This window comes from Bos taurus, chromosome 19 (genome assembly GCF_002263795.3).
Source record: "Bos taurus isolate L1 Dominette 01449 registration number 42190680 breed Hereford chromosome 19, ARS-UCD2.0, whole genome shotgun sequence".
Lineage (NCBI taxonomy): Eukaryota > Metazoa > Chordata > Mammalia > Artiodactyla > Bovidae > Bos > Bos taurus.
In genome coordinates, this window is record NC_037346.1 from 50,873,425 (window position 1) to 50,892,596 (window position 19,172).

The 19,172-nt window shown below is 61.8% G+C and overlaps 4 protein-coding genes across 7 annotated transcripts; 2 read left to right on the plus strand and 2 right to left on the minus strand.

The window, feature by feature from the left end:
- Nucleotides 1-25: 25 nt before the first annotated feature.
- Nucleotides 26-2,687, plus strand: DCXR (dicarbonyl and L-xylulose reductase). The gene is given in 8 exon segments (NM_001075891.1): nucleotides 26-131; nucleotides 209-306; nucleotides 789-943; nucleotides 1,051-1,093; nucleotides 1,170-1,269; nucleotides 1,370-1,434; nucleotides 1,526-1,643; nucleotides 1,763-2,687. Coding segments are annotated over 8 exon segments (735 nt in total). The 5' UTR covers nucleotides 26-79; the 3' UTR covers nucleotides 1,867-2,687.
- Nucleotides 2,688-3,346: 659 nt separating this feature from the next.
- Nucleotides 3,347-6,773, minus strand: RAC3 (Rac family small GTPase 3). 3 transcript variants are annotated; one of them, NM_001099179.2, is given in 7 exon segments: nucleotides 3,347-3,390; nucleotides 3,710-3,859; nucleotides 3,992-4,151; nucleotides 4,557-4,619; nucleotides 4,763-4,880; nucleotides 5,072-5,143; nucleotides 5,736-5,849. In NM_001099179.2, coding segments are annotated over 6 exon segments (579 nt in total). In that variant the 5' UTR covers nucleotides 5,771-5,849; the 3' UTR covers nucleotides 3,347-3,390; nucleotides 3,710-3,728.
- LRRC45 (leucine rich repeat containing 45) lies at nucleotides 6,412-14,245 on the minus strand. The gene is made up of 17 exons (NM_001191278.2): nucleotides 13,559-14,245; nucleotides 13,015-13,076; nucleotides 12,563-12,633; nucleotides 12,120-12,298; nucleotides 11,772-11,900; nucleotides 10,778-10,890; nucleotides 10,373-10,431; nucleotides 10,004-10,081; nucleotides 9,415-9,550; nucleotides 9,257-9,334; nucleotides 9,065-9,176; nucleotides 8,908-8,978; nucleotides 8,410-8,502; nucleotides 8,224-8,316; nucleotides 7,526-7,699; nucleotides 7,284-7,431; nucleotides 6,412-7,042 (listed from the first exon to the last, which is right to left on the minus strand). Exons 1-17 carry the CDS (start codon nucleotides 13,776-13,778, stop codon nucleotides 6,846-6,848), a joined length of 2,013 nt encoding a protein of 670 aa, NP_001178207.2. The 5' UTR covers nucleotides 13,779-14,245; the 3' UTR covers nucleotides 6,412-6,845.
- A 159-nt stretch (nucleotides 14,246-14,404) lies between these two features.
- On the plus strand, nucleotides 14,405-18,031 carry CENPX (centromere protein X). Of its 2 annotated transcripts, none has more exons than NM_001114527.2 (5): nucleotides 14,405-14,460; nucleotides 16,800-16,851; nucleotides 17,050-17,103; nucleotides 17,382-17,470; nucleotides 17,559-18,031. In NM_001114527.2, exons 1-5 carry the CDS (start codon nucleotides 14,431-14,433, stop codon nucleotides 17,571-17,573), a joined length of 240 nt encoding a protein of 79 aa, NP_001107999.1. In that variant the 5' UTR covers nucleotides 14,405-14,430; the 3' UTR covers nucleotides 17,574-18,031. The 2 variants fall into 2 exon arrangements, with proteins under 2 accessions (NP_001107999.1, XP_024836253.2); XM_024980485.2 differs by having other exon boundaries at nucleotides 14,405-14,613; nucleotides 17,559-18,030.
- The last annotated feature ends 1,141 nt before the right edge of the window (nucleotides 18,032-19,172 follow it).

A 19,172-nucleotide genomic window follows, 5' to 3' on the forward strand; every position in this document is an offset into this window, starting at 1 on the left:
CCCCTCTCCCGGCCCCGCCCCGCGCCCTTCTGAACCCAGAAGCGCAGCTCAAGATTCGCAGTGTGGCTGCCGGAACATCATGGATTTGAGACTCGCGGGGCGCCGGGCGCTCGTCACGGGGGCGGGCAAAGGTGGGCCTGGGGAGGTGGTCGGGGGCGGGCAAAGGTGGCCGGGGATGGGTACCCTCACTCATCCGCGCTCCTCGCAGGCATCGGTCGCAGTATTGTCAAGGCGCTACACGCGGCTGGCGCCCGAGTGGTGGCCGTGAGCCGGACCCAGGCCGACCTGGACAGCCTGGTCCGCGAGGTAGGCGCCGCCCTGTCCCAGCCCAGAGGGCTGCAGGGGGGAGCTGAGGGCGGCCCATCAGGGACACACGGGAGCTGGGCGCTGGGGCTCACCAAGGACTCTTAGCACCCCCGCCCCTCGCCGGACGCGCGGAAGAACGGCGACTCCCCCTGGACTTAGGAGGAGGCAGAAATGGCTGCTTTGCTGGGCCAGAGGCGCTCTGGTGCTGGGAGGAAGTAGACTGGCTGGAGGCGGGGCTAGATCCCTGATCCTGAAGCCCCGAGTTGAGTTGCCCAAAGGCCAAGTTAACTGTCTCCCGACAGCACCCTGGGAGCCCCAAGAAGGCGACTGGTTCCCCTGAGACCCCTAAGCCCCTACCCCTGGGAGACTGAAAGGTCACGAAAACACAGTCCCTCTCCCTTGAATGGGAGAGGCCCAGCTGTAGCCTCTCCGGGGCATGGAGTCTCTGGTCGATGTGCCCCCTTACCACATAATACACACAGTGCCCCGGGGTAGAGACCGTGTGCGTGGACCTAGCTGACTGGGAGGCCACGGAGCAGGCGCTGGGAGGTGTTGGCCCTGTGGACCTGCTGGTGAACAATGCAGCTGTGGCGTTTCTACAGCCCTTCCTGGAGGTCACCAAGGAGGCATATGACATGTAAGCCGGGGGTGGGGTGGGGTGGGGTGGAGGAGCACTCCTGGGGAAGGGCTGTCTCCTGCTGCAGGGCCTCAGTCCCTGACCGGGGTCTGTCCATGTGCCTCCAGGTCTTTCAATGTGAACCTTCGGGCGGTCATCCAGGTGTCGCAGGTGCGCTGGCTTCAGGGCAGGAGTGGGGGTTGCTGGGTGATGCCAGCCCTGCCTCATCCTTCTTCTGCCATTTCAGATTGTGGCCCGAGGCCTGATAGCTCGGGGAGCCCCAGGGGTCATCGTGAATGTTTCTAGCCAGGCCTCCCAACGGGGACTGACTAACCACAGTGTCTACTGTGAGTGAGCCCGGGCTGTGCCCTGCCCCCACTCCCACCCCCCGCAACCCCCCATCTGAGCAGGCAGCTCAGGCTCCACACGTGCCGTCCCTCCTCACAGGCTCCACTAAGGGTGCCTTGGACACACTGACCAAAGTGATGGCTGTGGAGCTCGGGCCACACAAGGTGAGCCCCAGTGGGACGCCTCCCATCGCCCAGTCCCTGTGCTCAGAGAGCCTCAGCCCACCGAGTTGACCCCCTGCCTGTGCCAGTGCAGATCCGTGTGAATGCAGTCAACCCCACGGTGGTGATGACACCCATGGGCCAGGCCGCCTGGAGTGACCCTCAGAAGGCCAAGGCCATGCTGGACCGCATCCCCCTTGGCAGGTTTGCCGGTGAGTTGGCCGGGAGCCCGGCTGGGAGTCACGCCAGTGGCCTGCTCAGGTGAGGGGTGGGAGGAAGGGACGAAGGGCAGCTCCTTTCGTGCACGTCCTGAACCGCACCTTGCCCGCAGAGGTGGAGAACGTGGTGGACACCATCCTCTTCCTGCTCAGTGACCGCAGCAGCATGACCACAGGCTCCACTGTGCCAGTGGATGGGGGCTTCCTGGCTACCTAAGCCCCCCCTCCATCCCCACACACCCCTGTTCCATGCTGAACCCACCTTTACCCCCATCCCCCTTCCCCATCTCTTCAGGAAACATGATTGTTCTGTCCAGCCTGCACACTCACACTTAGGCTGCAGTCATGTGGCCGGAAGATGCAAAGCTCAGAGCTGGGCATGGGGACGAGTCCCAGGTAGAGACACCTTTTCAGCTCTCATCCTGGGCCAGTGGCAGCCTGGCTCTCCTGCCAGAGATTTTCGGGCCTGGCTAAGTCCCTGGCAGACATGTAGGACCTTCCAGAAGGCCAGCTTCTAAGGAGGGTAGTGAATTTGACCAAGGATGGCCTTCGGCCCTGTCCGGAGGCCTCTAGGGTGGAAGCGGTGGTGTTTTTAACGTGAATGTTCATTGGTATTCCTTAAGTCAGCGCAGAAAACAAAAGTGAGCCCTGAGCAGGCTGTGTGCTGGAGCTTCACTGCTTTGTTCACGGTTGAATGACTTCTTTGCCGAATCAGGTGGTGGTTTTCAGTTACTGAGAGAATATTCCCTCAGCATTGTGAGTCCTTCACCATGTACTGGGCACAGTCCAGCACAAGATCCAGCTGTAGAATTTGCCAACTTCCATGGTGACATATTCCCTCCTGTTTGATGTCCTTTAGGTGGAGCTGGCACAGAGATGTCTGTCCTCCACTTTTCCATGCTGTCCTCACCACACAGACACAAAAGGCTTACACTCAAAAGCACAGATAATAGTACCTGTACAAAAATGTTTAGGAAGTGATGGGTTTTGAGTATTTGTTAATTTCATTTTAAAATACAACTGATTTCAAGTTTATGTAATTCTTAACAGTGGTTACTTAATAACTCGCTAGCAGAATTCCTGAAATCCAGCTGTCCACCCTCTGCACACCACTGTGGGGGAGCTGAGTGTCACTTAGCTTCATGTCACGGATCTGCCCAGAGTGGTGCCTTGCAGGCCCCAGGGGTGAAGTCCTAGTGACAGGCCGGGCCGCCCCTCACCTCCCGCCGTGTCTGCCCAGCAAACCCAAACTGTTGACCCGTCTGCCACCCCTCCTGTCCTCTCCACACCTCCACAGCTGCACAACGCCCTCCCTCTGGATGGTGTGTCTTCGTGAACACTCAGTTGAGTGACCCCTGGCCTTGGCCTGGGCTCCACAGGGCCCCCTAGGGCCTGACTGCAGACTGTACTGCGCCACCCCTGGGAGCTGCTGAGGGGTGCTGTGCCCTCCCAGAGGCCTGAGGTCAGCACAGGAGGGGCTTGCTTTATCCAGAAGGGGCCAAGCACACTCACTCCCACTTTGATCTGGGTCCCTCCTATGGAGACTGAGAGGGCTCAACTGGCCTTGGGCTGGGGGGTGGGGAGTGTCAAGCGTACCTGCTCTGTACCCTTGGTTGGCAGGGGTTGGGGGCCTAGGACCCCCAGGGTGGAGGAGTAGGCAGGGAGAGACCCGGGCAGGGCAGGTAGTGAGTCGAGAACAGGAGATGATGAAGGTTTATTGTATAAAATAAGAAGGGGCTGCCCCATCATGGGGCACAAGGACAGAACCCACCCCCCCCAAAGTCTCCCATCTGGGAAGCCCATCCTGGGGCTGCCCCGGACCCGCCCCTACAGCCTGAGGGAGACCCTGCTCCCTTCTGGCCTCCAGTGGGGGCCAGGGGAGGCTGGAGCTGCGTCCCCACGAAGATGAGGCAGAGCAGACAGGACCCCATGGCCCCCGCAGCGCCCCTGGAGCAGCAGCCTCATCCCCATGCTTCTTCCCTTTCCCCACCCCCACCACTCCCCCACAGCGGACTCAAGGACACATCTCAACACAACAGATACAGGCAGGAGGGGGCTGCTCTTCCGGAAGTGGGGGCTCTAGAAGACGGTGCACTTCTTCCCTGGCTTTTTCACAGGGGGCGGGCAGAGCACAGCCCGAATGGCCTCATCGAACACTGTCTTCAGGCCCCGCTGGGTCAGGGCTGAGCACTCCAGGTACTTGACAGAACCTGGGATCGGCCAAGAAAGGGGGCAGTGAGGAGAGGTCATCGAAGGCGGGGGCGGAGCACAGGCTAATGCTGTGGCTCCCAGAGCACACTCCTCTCCTCCCTGCACCAGCAGGCCTGGACAGGCCCACTCACCGATCTCTCGGGCCATGGCCAGGCCCTGGGGGTACGTGATGGGTGCTAGCTTCTTATCCCGCAGTCGCTCGATGGTGTCCTTATCGTCACGAAGGTCCAGCTTGGTGCCCACCAGGAGGATGGGCGTGTGCGGGCAATGGTGCCGAACCTCTGGGTACCACTGTGGGAATGGAGGCTCTGATCCCTAACCCTTGGGGGCCTTGCCCTCAGCCTGGCCCAGAGCAGGCCACAGCTCTCAAGGGCCCCTTCCTTGTGCCTAGACCCACACTTAGCCCTTCTTGCTTCACAGGGCAACCATTAGGTCTGGTAAAGCAATGACCAAGAACAAAAATATGCTGCCAAGAAGCTTCCAAGCTCATCTGGGCGTCTCAGTCAGGGCCCTCCTTTCTCTGAGAGCTGCACTCACCAGCCCTACCCCAAGTGGAATAGGCATCTCTTCTGCCTCCAAAGGACAATTTGCCTCTGTCAGGCCTTCAGGCAAGAGACCCTGCCTTGTAAGGACAAGTTCTCTGGGCAGTCTCCACCCCTCCCAGGAAGACCAACCCGGCTTCCTGCCCTGCCCTACCTTGGCTCGAACATTCTCAAAGGAGGCTGGGCTCACCAGGGAGAAGCAGATCAGGAAGACGTCCTTGGGAGAAAGGAAAGGAAGGACCATGTGGGAAGGGTCAAAAGGCTCTGAATCGCCTCAGTCCCCAACACACACATGCACCAGGCCCTCGGGGCCTCTACCCAAGCCACCCAGCCCCTGCAAGCCCCGCTGTGGTCCCCTACAGTTTGGGGGTAGGAGAGTGGCCGCAGGCGGTCGTAGTCCTCCTGCCCGGCGGTGTCCCACAGCCCCAGGTTGACCGGCTTCCCATCCACCATCACATTCGCAGAATAGTTGTCAAAACTGCAGAAACAGAGAGATCTGTCAGTGTTTGGGTTCTCAGTCTGCACACACCTGGAGCTCTGTCAGCAACTTGCTCCACCCCAGGAACCCAGACTAGGGCCACTTGGGCCCCACCTCGAAGCCCAGAGGAGCTTCGCGCACAGGCGCCCACACCCTCTGCTCCCCACCTCTGGACCCGCCCGCCTGCTCACACTGTGGGGATGTACTCTCCGGGGAAGGCGTTGGTTGTGTAGCTGATCAGCAAGCAGGTCTTCCCCACGGCGCTGTGGAGAGAGGGCGAGCCCACGTTGCTCCCAGGCCCACCTCTGCACGCCGCTCAGCAAGGGCGGCCCCCTCCCACGGTCCCAGGGTGGGGACAGGGGTGCCTGCCCTGCAGATCCGCAGTGAACGAGGGACAGAGGAGGGGCACCAGGGCAGGTGGGCTTTGGGGACAGAGTGGTGGGTGCGGGCTGCGGCAAGCCGCCTCAGCGCCCCAGACAGGTACCGGGAGGGTGGCACCCACTGAGGGTTCAGCCCAGGTGAGAGCCCTTGCCCCACCCACCCGGAGGCCGGGCGGGGCCGCGAGCAGCTGGCAGCATCAGGTGGGCCTGGGCTGGAGGCCTGCGCCCGGCGAATAGCCGGGACCCCGCCCCACCACGTCCTCCCGCCCCTGCCCGGTCCCTGGGCGCCCACAGGCCGGTCGGGGGCGCATCCGGGCCGCCGCGCCTGGACCCCCAGCCGGGATCCCTGGCCCGTGCGCGCGCCGCCTCCTCCGCCCTGGCCGCGCCCCGGAGCCGCGCGCCCTGCCCGGGAGGATCCCCTGGGCCAACCCCGCCAGGCAAGCCCGGCCGAGCGGCCTCCGCGCCGCGCACTCACCCGTCGCCGACCACCACACACTTGATGGCCTGCATGGGCGCGGGCCGGGCGGGCGCGGCCGCGAGCCGAGCTGCGGAGAAATGCCCGGCGCCGCAGCGGCCGCGGACCCGAGCCGAGCGCGGAGCCGAGCGGCCGGAGACAGCCGAGCGCTGCCGAGCGTCGGGCGCGGAGACAGCCGAGCGCGGCCGGCAGGGCGGGCGGGGGGCGCAGACCGGCCCCGAACCCGGGCCGACGCGCTTTGCAGAGAAACCTGGTGAGGGGCGGGACACAACGAACCCCTCAGCGAGTCTGAGCCCGGGCAGGCCCTCCCCGGTTCCCTGTGACCCACTTCATGGGGCGAGGGCAGCGCAGGCAGGCAGCTCCCAACCACCTGGACAGGTTGCGGTCGGTAGGCACAGGGTTTCCTCGAGGCAGAGTACCGCCTGGGCCCACCTACCCTCCAACCAAAAGGCAGCTGGTGAAAACTCGGATGTTTGCTGTCAGTCACCAGAGACCCTCAAGGCCGGCAGCCCGCTGCGCCCACATCCCCTCCTGTCCGCTGCAGTAGCCAGACCATCCCCACCTGGTAGCAGTTATAAGGGGTGACCCAGCCACACCTGGAGGGCTGGCCTTTCCTGCAGGGCCCAGGCTTGGGAGCACAGACTGATGTGGGAGAAAGGCACTGGAACCAAAATGTATCACAAAGTGCAAAATTCTGTATTTCAAAATACCCTGGGGTGAGCAGTTGGGCCTGCAGAGCTCCTGGTTGTGAAAGGTGACTGCACCACGGTGGGTGCGGCCGGGAGAGCTCACACATTGCTCCTCCCTTCTTGGGTCTGTTCTCAGGCATGTCACTCCCTGTGATGGGGATGACAGAGTGGGGAAGGCCCTCTTGGCCAGCCAGGTTCTGGACCACCCCAACCACCCAGACAGGCACCCTGGTTGTAAGCTGCGGCTGTCCTGCTCTCAGATCCTGCCCAGCACTGATTTTCCACGTTACTGGCTGTAGACTCTGCGCAAAGAGACCAGACTTGCCAGTGGCCTGTTCCTGGTGAAGAAGGGAGGGGCAGGCGTCAGACACATGTCCGACAGATGCCACCTTCCTGCCGCTCTCAGACTTTCCCTGCCCCCTCACTTCTGGGGGCTCAAAGTCCTCAGGGGGGACCCTTGCACATAAGCCAGGACAGCATTTTGCAGGAAGCTGGCCCTTTGGGCCTCCTCATCCCGAATCCGGGCGATCTCAGCCTCTTTAAGGCGAAGCTTCTCTCGGAGAGAGGCATTCTCGCTCTCCCTGTCCAGCAGCGCCTCCCGGTGGTCACTCGCGATCACTGCAGGAGAGGAAGTTCAGTGAGGAAGGGGGCCCCGGAGGTCCACAGGGGGCTGGTGTGGTGGGGTTTGCTCAGGGTCCTCTGGGCGTACACACACCCAGCCTCCCCTACCAGCACCTCCCGGAGCGAAGGCCTAGGCCAAGCTCAGCTCTCCCGGCCCACCTCCTCCTCCTGTGGGATGTCCTAGTAAGAAAGGCCCTGCAGCGATGCCAGGGGTGGGGGGACCTGGGGCTCAGCTCGCCTTTCAGCTGGCGTTCCAGGGCCGCGGCCTTCTCCTTCAGTGCTTCCTGGGCCGTCAGCTCGGCCTGCAGGCGGCCATTCTGCTCTTGCAGCTCCAGCCGCACCCTCGTCACCTCAGCTACCTTTTCTTGGTCCTTGTTGCTCAGCTCCTGCCAGGCGAGGAGGGGTGAGTGTGAGGTGGTGGCTGGGGGTGGGGGTGGGGGGCGGTCCAGGGGCACCAGGAGCCCTCAGTGTCCCAGCTACCTGCTGCAGCTCCTCCAGGCGCCGCCTCAGGCTCTCCACCTGCATGCCCAGCTGGCTGGCCCGCGCCTGGGCATCGGCCACCGTCTGCTTCTGCTGCAGGCAGGTGCTCTGGGCCTCGTCTCGTGCCTGTGCCAGCAGCCGCAGCTTCTCCTCCAGGTGAGCCTGGTGCTGCTGCTGTGGGCCCAGGAGAAGGACAGGTGAGCTGCTCTCTGGCCTGTGGCTCTGAGCTCCTGTGAGGAGTGACCCCTGTCCCTTCAGGCTGAAGGGAGCTTATATTTGCAATGTGGAAACCACTTTGTCACTACAGTTAACATATGCCTTGCTCTGAATGGGCTCAACTCGAATGAGGAGCCTCCCCCATGTGCCAGGCTGACACCATCCTGCCATCTGGCCCCCTGCTTCCACCAAGTGGTCACAGGCTGCACATTTGGGACAAACCCCTTCCCCAGCATGGGGAGGGAGCACATTGGCTTTTTGCAGGGGAGCTGGAGGTGGTACTGATGGGCTGAGTGTCCTCGTCTGACTCTTCTGCACCCCTGGAACTCCTGTTCCCTTGTCCCTCCCACAGAGCCGGGAGACAGCCTTGGTCATGCCCACTTAAGCCCGAAGGGCTGTGCAAGCCCGGCAGCTCATGCCAGCCCCTCAGTGCTCTCTCCCCGGCGGGTGCTGCAAGCAGTGCGCCATGACCCTGCGCTCACCTCCTCCAGGCGGACTTGGTTCTTGGCCTTGATGAGCTCCTCCTCGGCTTGGCTTCGCTCAGTGAGTGCCGCGGCCTTCACCCGGCTCAGCTCCTACACCACAGACAGTAACCGCTCCATCCTTGGCCCTTGCCCGGGGACCCCTTCTAGCCACACCCAGCCTCCCGAGCCTGGCACCCAGCTCACCTCTTCAAGGGACAGCCGCGCAGCCTCCAACCTCTGCACCCTCTCTTGCATGGCCCTCTCGCTGTCCTCCAGGTGGCGAGTCATGTGCTCCACCTGCCCGGGTGCAGGTGGGGACAGGGCTGGCAGTCTGGCCCCCCAGGTTTCCCCTCATGGGATCCCCACCCTGGGGGGGCAGATGAATTTTGGGGACCCTGTTCCTTCCGAGTGGAGGCTGCCCCAAGTGGCTTCGAAGGAAGCTAGGACGGAGGGCAGGTCCCAGTGCTGCACCCCAGGTGGCAGCCTGCACTGTGGCCTGGGCACAGTCAGTCAGGGTCCCTTCTAGAAACCGGTGGGGAGGGTTTGGGTCTGACATCTGCCGGGACTGTCATCAGCAGCCCAAGGTTGTTGAGGGAAGCCCGGCCAGGAGTCTGCCTTGGGAGCACCGTGCCCCACTGAGATGTCTGCAGGCCCCGGGGGCGCGGGGAGGGCAAAGCCCAGACGACACAACTGATAAGGCACCTCCTTGAAGCGCAGATGTTCCGCGTCCTCCAAGCTCTGCCGGGACCTGTTCTTCTCCAGCTCCAGGCGTTCTGGAAGCACAGGGGAGGCGTGTGGGTGGGACTCCTCAGGGGGCCCCAGGTTCCCAGGCCCCAGCAGCAGGCCTGGGTGTGCTGACCTTCAGCCTGGATGGCCCGCATCTTCAGCTCAGCCGTCGTGTTGGTCAACTCCGTTTTGGTCAGGAACAGCTGCTCCTGCTGAGATTTCACCTTCCGCTCCAGCTCATCCACCTGCAAAGTCGGCACGGAGGGAGGAAGCTTCGTTCTGCTTTCCCGAAGCCCCAGGGGCTGGCCCCAGCCCCACCCCATACCTGGTTTCGCAAAAGCAGGTTCTTTTCATTGGCAGCAGACAAGTCTCTGAGGAGCTTAGACTCCCGTTCTGCAGCTTCCTGGGGGTAACACGGCAAAAGGGCGTCAGTGGCCATCTGCCACCACGCACCCCCGGCCTACCCACCCCACACCCACCCACCTGCTGCTCCAGCCTGTGCTCCTTGGCCTGCCTCTGCACCAGGCTCCGCTGTTCCTGCTCTGTGGTGGCCAGGAGCTCCCCCAGGTCCTGGGCCTTCTGCTCTGACAGAGCCAGGGCGGCCTCCGTCATCTGCAGTCTGTAAGGAGGGAAGGGCCAGCACCGCCCCAGCCAACCTCTAGCCTTTGCTAAGGTCATTCTTGCCAGGCCACTGCCCCCGCTAGTGCCCCTTGAGCTAGTCTAGGCTCCTCAGAGACTTGTCTGCTGCCAGTGAAAAGAACTTGCTTTTGCAAAACCAGGTAAGGAGATGGTGGGGGGGGTGGGACCAGGCTTCTGGGGAGCCTGGGATGGGGCTTGGGGAAAGTGGACGAAGCTTAACCTTCCCTCCCTCAGTGCCCAGTGCCCGGAAGTGGATGAGTCGGAGCTCCTCCCAGAAAGCCTTCTCAGGAACTACCCTAGCGGTTTCCCTGACTTCATTTGTGCAGTGGAACTTGAGTCCCTATTAGGATGGTCCTCCTCTGCCCTGTGGGCAGGTCTCTAAAGTGTTCTGAAACCTCCTCATACTCCCATCCTGCCCTCTGCCCCTCCTTACTTGGCCTTGAGGGAATTGATGATGGAATGCCTCTCGTTCAGGGCTTCCTGAAGCTGCCCCACACGTGCAGCTGATGCCCTGTAGACAGAGAAGAGGGTCCGAGGGGCCCAAAACCGAGTCGTCTGAGCCCCCCCCCAAAAGTGGCTGCTGCCCCTCATGCTCACACAATGCCCAGGTGTGGGCTAAGGCAGTGCTCAGTGGAGCCTCGAACCCTCCAGCCAACTCCCTCAGGAAACACAGCCTACATTCTTGTCCGTGGGGAGAGGACCAGGTTCACACTTTAGGTCACTCCAAGGCCAGAGCCAGGACCTGGACCCCCAGGTTCCCCCACTGCACTGCCGCCCTGCCCTGGACCGGGGCCAAGCTCACTTGCTGCTCCTGGCCATCTCTTCTCTCTGTCTGTCGATGGTCTCCATCAAGTCCAGAAACTGGGGACAGAGCCAGGCAGAGCCCATCAGGGCCCAGAGCCTGCTCACTCCCCACGGTTGGCAAGAAAGGAGACTGACATTTACTGAGGCAGCAGGACACCAAGGAGCTGAGCCTCATGCAAGGAGGGGGTGGCTGCCAGACAGGGAGGCCCAGAGGGGAAGCCCACCCACCCAGCTGAAAGGCATCAGAAAAGAGGCTGCCTCTCGGGCCTAGGTACTGGCTTCTTGGAGAGGCTCCAGGGCTCAGAGGGAGGGAAGAAGGCCGTGGCATGGGGGCTGAGAGGGGCTCTGTCCACACAGCCAGGGCGGGGCGAGGCCCTGCAGTCAGAGGCAGCATTGTCCTTACCTGCTTGGACTTCTCTTCCCGGAGGTGCCGCACCTCCTTGCTGAGCACCTGGGCACGGGCCTGACTCTCCCGGAAGACGGTCTGCCGGTCCTGGTTGTGGTCCATGGCTTGCTCTGTTGGAAAGAGCGAAGTTGTCTCCTGAGGGACTGAGCCCCAGGAGTGGCCAACGGCCAGCCCACCCCCATGTCTTAACCACACAGATCAGACCGCTCAGTACACTAGCAGGCGAGAGGCTCAGAGGCAGTGGGGATAGGGCATGGGGCAACAGTGAAGCAAGGAGCCCGGGAGGCACCTGGTGGGGGGGACAGGCACATGGGAAGAGGTGAAAAGGTTGCTCAACTGTCACAGAAGGTGGGCATTTGGATTCTGCCCCAAAGGTTAAAAGCCAATATGTGACTTTTAAGAGGTGAATGTCGTGCTCAGCTCCCATGTTCTGGAAAGATCCAGGCAGCATTTGGAGAGGGGCCAGCCAGAAGCGGCCAGGCTGTCAACTGGGGTGACTCAGAGGCAGGTGCAAGAACCAAGAAACAGGAGAGGACATGAGTTGGGCAGACTCAGGAGGTGGTAACCCCACACTAGATTCCAGCCCAAGCTTGGGCCCTCGAGGGGCTGGTGCTGCTGGTGGAACAAGTTGCCATGGGGAGTGGCAGAGTGCTCAGCAGGCCCGGGATGGAGGAGTGGAGGGTCATGACAGAAGGGACCGTGGTGTGAGGAGGGGACCGTGGTGAGCCTGGGCCGTTGGCACTCTGCGGGCTCCCACCTCTGCCCTTTCTTCCTTGGTGCCTGCTTCCCGCTCCCTCTGTTTCTAACACTCTACCATTGTGATGCCTTTATGGTTCCAGCCCAAGCTGCCCCTCCCTCGGGGGTTCTGGCCCAAAGGTTAAAGGCCAAAATGTGACTTTTAAGGGGTGAGCCAGCTGATCCGTCAACAGGGAATCAGCTCTATGCCCTGCTTCAAACAGTGAAAGTTGCCAGCAGCCCCATGTGCCCATACCCACGGCTCTGAGGATGTCGCCCGGAATGTTATTCCCAGCCAGCTCCAGCTTCCACAGGGTTCTGTTACTGGGGAGACAGTTCACCAGGGCGCGGCCCCCAAGGAGGCCAATGTGATTCCAGCGCAGGTCTGGAAGGAAATGTGGTGTTGCCAGGGGTGGGAGGGCTGGCCTAGCCCAAGACGCTGGTACTTCCTGTGATCGGCCACAGATCAGGAGCCCAGCTCAGTGTGCGCCTCCTCACCACCCCCTCCCTTCTGGGAGAGGACAGAGGAAGCATTGGGAGGGCTGAGATGCAAGACCTCCCTGCCTGCCCTGAGGGTGGGGAAGGCCAGCGCTGGCAGCCTCACCCAGTTGCTGGAGGCTGGCATTGCTCTTCAGGGCCAGGGCCAGCTCCTCGGCGCCTTTGTGGTTGATCTGGTTGTTGCGGAGGTCCAGCTGCCGCAGGGCGCCATTGGCCGCCAGGGCCCCGCAAAAGGTGGCAAAGGCTTCATCCCATGTGCCCAGGTTGTTCCACTCCAGGGTGAGGCTGCAGGAAGGGTGGACGTGAGGTGCGTAGCTCAAAGGGCATCCTCCTCCCATGGGATCCAGTAGGCTCAAGGAGGAGCACAGGCTTGGGGTGTCTCTGGCAGAAACTGAGTAGCTTATACCCACCTTCTCCCCACCAGAGAAGACTGGCATGAAGGAGTGAACTCTCATGTTGCAGAAAAATGTCCCGTGGAGAGCCAACCCAGAACCACAGAGAGAGAGCAGGGGCTGCGGGGAGAGCTGGGGGCTGGGACTGCCACCCTACCTCTGAATGGACTTGTTCTGTCGGAGGAGTTTTGCCAGTGCCTCGGCCCCTGCTGCTCGAAGGTTATTGCCCTAGGAGAGGAAGAGGCCATCCAGTCACTCCCCAGTGTCCTGGGCTGGGCTCTGAATACCCTGGTCAGGCAGCAGGTGAGGCCATGGTGAGCTCTGGGCAGACGTGTGGCTCCTTTCAGATTCTGCCTTCCCTGACCAGAGTGGCCTTCTGATGTGGGATCTTTCAGTGTGCTTGTGAGAATGCTCTGGAACTCACATTTCTGCCCTCAGAATACCAACACACATGGCATGAGACCATGAGAAAAAGGTGTGGAGCCTGTGTGCCCAGAGCGCTTACAGACATGGTCTCTGGCCACCGTGCAGACTCCTGGTTGCTGGGACACCTGTATCTTCTCTACTCCTGCTCTCAGGTGGCATGCCCCTGAGTGCAGATCCACCCACCTTGAGATCCAGAAACCGTACGGCAGTGTTGACACACAGCCCCTGCAGCAGCAGTGTGGCCCCTGTAAGAGAGCAGGGCAGTCACTCCCCACCCCTGGCGGCTCCATCTTGGGGCAGCTCCCCAGGCACAGGGGAAGGATGGCTGTCCACGTGGCCCCCACTCTGTGTCAGGTTTGAAACAGCTTCCAGTGCCGAGTCAGGCTGCTGACCCTTGTGCTCATCAGCACGGTGGGACTCTCCTAGGCTGGGGGATGCTAAGGGCTTTCCCATTAAAAAGAGAAATCGCCTTCTGCGCCCAGGTTTCCAAAGGGGTTGCTTTAATGACAGTGAAACTGAGAAACTTCACCAAAAATAAAAAAAGAGATCAGGTGGGACAGGGTTCTTTGCTAGAGGTGCCAAGCACCAAGGACTGGGGTATATGTAGCTAACAAGCAGCAGTGCAAAAGCAGTCAGGGGAGGTGGCCCTGAAGCAAAGGGCTTGAACCCAGCCCCAGCTCTGAAGTTGCAAGGACTGCCCTGGGCGCTGCCAGCCCTTGGTGCCCACCTTCCTCACTCAGCATGCAGTCACTCAGGATGAGCTCTGTCAGCAGTGACTCCTTCTGCAGCAGCTTGCCCAGAGCCCTGCAGGTGTCCACTGTCAGGCTCTGTGTGGCCAGGTCCAGCCGGCCCTGCGGCAGCTGGTGCAGTTGCTGTAGCACAGTCTCCTGGGGTTCGGTTCCACTTTCCTTGCACAGCCGGCTGTAGGCGCGCCGGAACTCCTCCATGTCCCTGGAGTGCAGGAAGGGCTTCCCCCAAAATTCCTAGACAGGACTCACCAGAAACCAGCTGGAGCCGGGAAGCCAGGGAAAGGCAGTAGGGCAGGGCCTCTCCCATGGGGGCCTACAGAGACCCCGGCAGCTCAGTGGGGGCACAAAGACCCTAAGTCCTCAGCAGGCGAGAAACAAGGAACAAACTGAGTTGGTCCAACAGGCAGGAGGCCCCAGGAGGGAGGAGGGAAGGGGCAGGTGATGTTCAGGGGACGGCAAGAGCCGGGGACCGAGAAGGTGGGCGTCCTCGGGGGCGGAGCCTCCAGCGGCAGAGCCTGTCCGGGCGTCGGACGTACCCCTGGGCCCCGGGTCCAAGGCCCTAGCCCTCGTGCAGTTGACCCCGGCTCTTTCGCCGCAGGTGTACGCGGCCTCCGCGCGCCTCAGTATCCAGGAAGAGCAGGGCGCGCCGGGAAGGCGTAGAAACTACGACTCCCAGGAGGCATTGCGGAGGAGGGCGTTCACCACGGGCCAATGAAGGCGAAGGAGCGGGCGCGCGCGGCGGGCCCATTGGTTGGCGGTGCGAGGGCGGGGATCTGGGAGGCGCGCTCTGGGTCGATTGGCTGGGGAGGCGGGGGCGGGGCTCCAGAGGGCGCGCGCTTTTGTGGCGGTCATGGAGGAAACCGGAGCCGTCTTCCGGAAAGTGAGAGAGGGCGTGCTGGTTGGGCGGGCTGGGGGCTGCGGGCGAGGTTTCCGCGGCTGGGGGATGTGCACGGGCCGGCGGGGACGCTACGGCTCCGGCTCCCTGTCTGATTCACGTGCGGGTCCTGAGCCGGCACCCCCGCTGCCATCTAGGGTGAGCCGGTTTCCAGAATCCGGCAATGACCCCCATCCCGAGCGCCCTTCGTCCTCCGTGGTCCCGTGGGCCGGTAGCAGAAGGTTGAATAGGTGCCCTGGTCTGTGGCCAGACGGAGGGGGTCTGCAGAAATCGCGCAGGGGTAGGTGCTGGCACAAATGCAGAGAGGCTCAGAGAGGAGCCTGGGCCGCCCTGCCCCTCGCCCCGCGGCTACGGGAACGGCAGGACTCTCCACCCTCACGGGTTTAGCGTAGAGCACAGTGCGGCCCAGCTCGCTGGTAGTCTCGGCTGTGTATTCTAAAGCTTCTTTTTGGCCTTTTTCCTGTCACGCCAGCCCTGTGCTTTGCGTCTTGATTTAGCCGGGCTGGCTCTACGAGTGCTCTTCTTAGCAACACACGCAGCAGTCAGGCACTGGATATGCACCAGGCATGAATTAGCCCGTGTAATGCTCAACACCCTAGGACATGGGACCTAGTACTGTCCCTACTTGCCAGTGGGAGAAATCAGCAGAACTAGGGTCAAACCCAGGCCATCCACTTCCAGAGTTAGCCCCTTTGCTCTGCACCTGGCGAGTGCTGCTCTGGGTGGATGGATAGGGAGGCCTGCCACCTCCCATACACTGCTGGCAATGAGTGATCTGACTCTCACTTTGATACTCTGCCTTAAGGTTAGAAGACACTGAGCCCTTGATGTCAGGCCTTTGTGAACCTGGGGCGGGAAGGAGCATCCCAGCCCCTTGTGAGCGCTGCCTTGTCCAGCCTGTCCTTAGCGGGGATTTTCGCTCTTTATCACCAAGAGCTGGGGTTGTGGCCATTACCCATGACCAGGGCTGTCCCCTGAGGGTGACAGGGAGGAGAAGGGGTTGTGTTGCCTCCACACAGTGGGACAAAGGCTGACTACGTCCCAGGTCCCATCCTCCCGTCTGCAAGTTTAGGGAATCTCTGCTCCCAGCTGGTGTTGATCCCGTTGTCACGACCACCCCATGCAGCTGCCCCCCAGCAGCAATCCGGCTGACTTAGCTCTTTGCCTGGGTCTGGGAGCTGGTGGAGCGGTAGAGCCTTCTGGGCCCTTCCTGGTGTTTTCCAGGTACACAGGCTTCCCCGGTGGCTCACTTGGTCAAGAATTTGCCTGCAATGCAGAAGACCCATGTTCAATCCCTGGGTTGGGAAGTTCCCGTGGAGAAGGGAATGGCAACCCACTCCAGTATTCTTGCCTGGAGAATTCCATGGACAGGGAGCTGGCAGGCTACAGTCCACGGGGTCATAAAGAGTCGGACACCGCTGAGTGACTAACACTCCAGGTACACAGCGAGTAGGACCAGCAGGTGGCGCCAGGCTCCCGTGGTCACAGCTGGAAGGGTGAAGCTGCTTCAGCGCTGCCCAAGTGACCGGTGGCAAGCTCTTCCCCTCCGGAGCTGGGTCTCCGGCAGGGTCCACTGCCTCCCCTCTGCTCTCCAGCTTTGCTGAGCTGCACTGGGTGAGGCAGTTCCATCTCCATGGCCAAGGCTGGAGGCCTGGTGGGTCCTCGGCTCACCTCTGCACGGCACCTGGCTTCTGGGCACCCACTGCTGCTGTCCTACCTCCCCAGGCACTCTGCGGGCTCCTCATTCACAGCTCCTTCCAGCTGGTCCCTACCCTCAGCAACCTCCCTGGGTCCTCTACCTTGACTGCCCATTGACAAAGGAGCCTGGCTCCTGCTCAGCTCTGAGGTTCTCACAGTACCCTTTCCCATTACAGGAAGATACCCTTCTCCGTGTTGTGCTGTAGGCCCCAAGGAGGGACCTGGGATGGAGCTGGCGCTGTGCTCAGAACAGGGTCTGGCAAAGCCAGGCGGTGTTAGTGACATGGGCAGGCCTGTGAAGGGGCCCACTGTAGGGAAAGCAACTTGTCTCTGGGGGCAGGAGCACAAGACCACCCTGGATACCATGAGGACTGGAGCCCCAGAGCAGTGGATAGGCACCTGGGCTGCTCCCTTGTGTCTGCCACACGCATCTGATTTCTGGCTCTCCTGGAGGCATTCGCAGGGAAATACCCCCCACGCCTAGTCCTCCACCCTGGGGAGACCCAGCCCCACAGACAGCATTTCCAGCTGGAAATTATAACCCCGTCCCATCCGCAATGAAATGACGAAAGGGTCAGCAGGAGGGGTAGGGGAAGCGGCTCACTGACATGCCCTCTGTTCCCCAGGAGCTGGTGAGCAAACTGCTGCACTTGCACTTTAAAGACAAGAAGACCAAAGGTGTGTGAGCCCGAGGCAGGGGTGGTGCTGGGGCCCTGCGCTGCAGCTCTGCCGGAGCCAGGGCCTTGGGGAGGGCTGGGTGGACCAGACAGAGGGCGGAGGTCACCAGCCTGAGCCTGAGCTTAGTCCTAAGCCGTGAGGGCGGAGTGGGGTGGCAGGGAGAGTGCATGCTTGTAACCTGCTCCCTTCGCCTTGCAGTCAGTGGGGATGCGCTGCAGCTTGTGGCCGAGCTGCTCAAGATCTTCGTTGTAGGTGAGCAGAGGGACCTGATAATGTCCTCTGGGTCCCACCCAGGTTTGTCTGGACCATGCGTGATCCCTTTCATTTTTCAGTGAGGCTATCAAGACACCTTTTTCCCATTTTCCCACAAGCACGTTGTCCCTGAAAATTTCTGTATTTCAGAAGCCCCAGCCTCAGTCTTCTGAGCTGTCAGCTGGCACAGGGGTGGGGAACAGCCAGGGCTGGCCCAGGGGGGTTGGGTTCAAGCCCCCCCAGCTTTCTCTACCTTTCTTCCCCCGGCATCACGGCAGAAGCGGCCATTCGCAGTGTCCGGCAGGCCCAGGCAGAGGGCCTGGCCCATGTGGACGTGGAGCAGCTGGAGAAGGTGCTGCCTCAGCTGGTAGGTGGGCCTCCAGGAACAGGGCCTGGGCCGGGAGCAGGTGGGTGGCCCACACCCATAAAGCTCTGAGTGTGCCTCTCCCCCACAGCTTCTGGACTTCTAGGGTTTCGACCCTCACTGTGACCACCCGTTGGGAGCCGTGGCCTCTGGCTGCAGACATGACAGAAGCTGCTGACCCACAACGTTCTCCTCCAGCTCCCAGCAAACCACCCCTCTTCCCCAGGTCATCCCTTCTGCCTGCTGCTGACAGCCAGGACACAGCATGTGGAGGGGAGGGGTTGCTGACAGGATCAGGTGCCAGGTGCCCACCCCACTCCCCAGGGCAGCCAGGCGCCCACCGTGTGAGAGAAGCATTTGGTCACTGGGAAGCGGGTGCGGGAGACCCGCCCGCCTGAACAGGTAGCCCATCTGTCCTCCACAAAATGGTGTGGTTCTGCCACTGGTACCAAAGCTAATGTGTCACCTTCTAGCCATCTGATACTCCCATCAAAAGATGTTTCCCTGAGCTATATATTTGTTTTCAACAAAGCAACATCAATAAATCAGAGCCACCTCCCCAGGCACAGCCTCCTGTTGCCATTAATCACCCAAAGTCAAGTTGCTTCAAAGCTGGGAGAGGACAGAGTAACAAAGAGCATGTGTGAGTACCCTGCCGTGGGCCGGGCTCGAGGGGCTGTGAAATCGGAGCCCTCGCACGTGTGGCTGCTTGCCTGGGATGGTGCCTCTGCCATGGGGCTGCCGTGGGTGTGGGGTGCCACCGACCGGCCGGGATGCCCAGGGATGTGTGGGCAGGGCTGTTCAGAGGGAGAGGGGTCACGCCAGTGGAAAGGACCACTGCCCCCAGGGCCCAGGCCAGGCAGGTCAGGGCTGTTCAGGACCTGTTAGGAGCCCAGTTATGAGGCTTGGCTGCCCTCTGGGGCCCAGCAACCACCCCACACCCCCCCCCAGCACCTACCTCCCATTAATTCTGAAAGCTGCCTGGACTTGTCAACCTAGGATTGAAACACCCCAAGGGCTCTGGGCTCAGTGACCTCGGAGTCAGGACTCTCATGGAGCAGCGGGATCTGGCCTGCTGGGGAGGGACATCTGCCCAACTGCCATGGGCACCCAGGAGCCCTGCCCCCTCCCCCAAGGGTGGCATAGGTAGGGGGCCAGCCCACCCGTCCTCCCTAGTTTAGCCCCACTGGCTCCTTCCTGCACCCGTTCCCTGCCTCTGTCCCCCATCTTCCTCTCCCCCCTCCCACAGGGAGTCTCAGGGCTTCAAAGCTCTGGGCGCATGTGGAAGTAATTAGACCTGAGGGGAGAGGCTGGCGACAAGTGCCAGGGCCCGTGCCCCCCCCACAGCCACTTTGAAGTGCACTCAGACGGTGGGGCGGGCAGGCCCCGGGAAACCCCAGGCCGCCCCGCCCGCCCCACCCTCCGGGGGTGGAGGCAACATCCTCTCTCCTGTCAGGGGCTGGGGGCCTGGCCTGAGCTGCAGCCAAGCGGGCGACACCCAGAGGCCTTTCTCCCCAAACTCGTGTCCTCCACAGAGAGGGAGCTGTTAATGTCAGTGAGGTTCAAAACCAAAGGGCAGGCAGTTCAAGGAAGACACCTGTGTCCTTAACAAGAACAAGCCTCGGCAAGCAGCCTCTGGGCTCACGTATCGCCATCCAGCTAGGCTGGAGGCCTGTGGCTGGAAGCTTGGCGCAGAGCGGAGGAC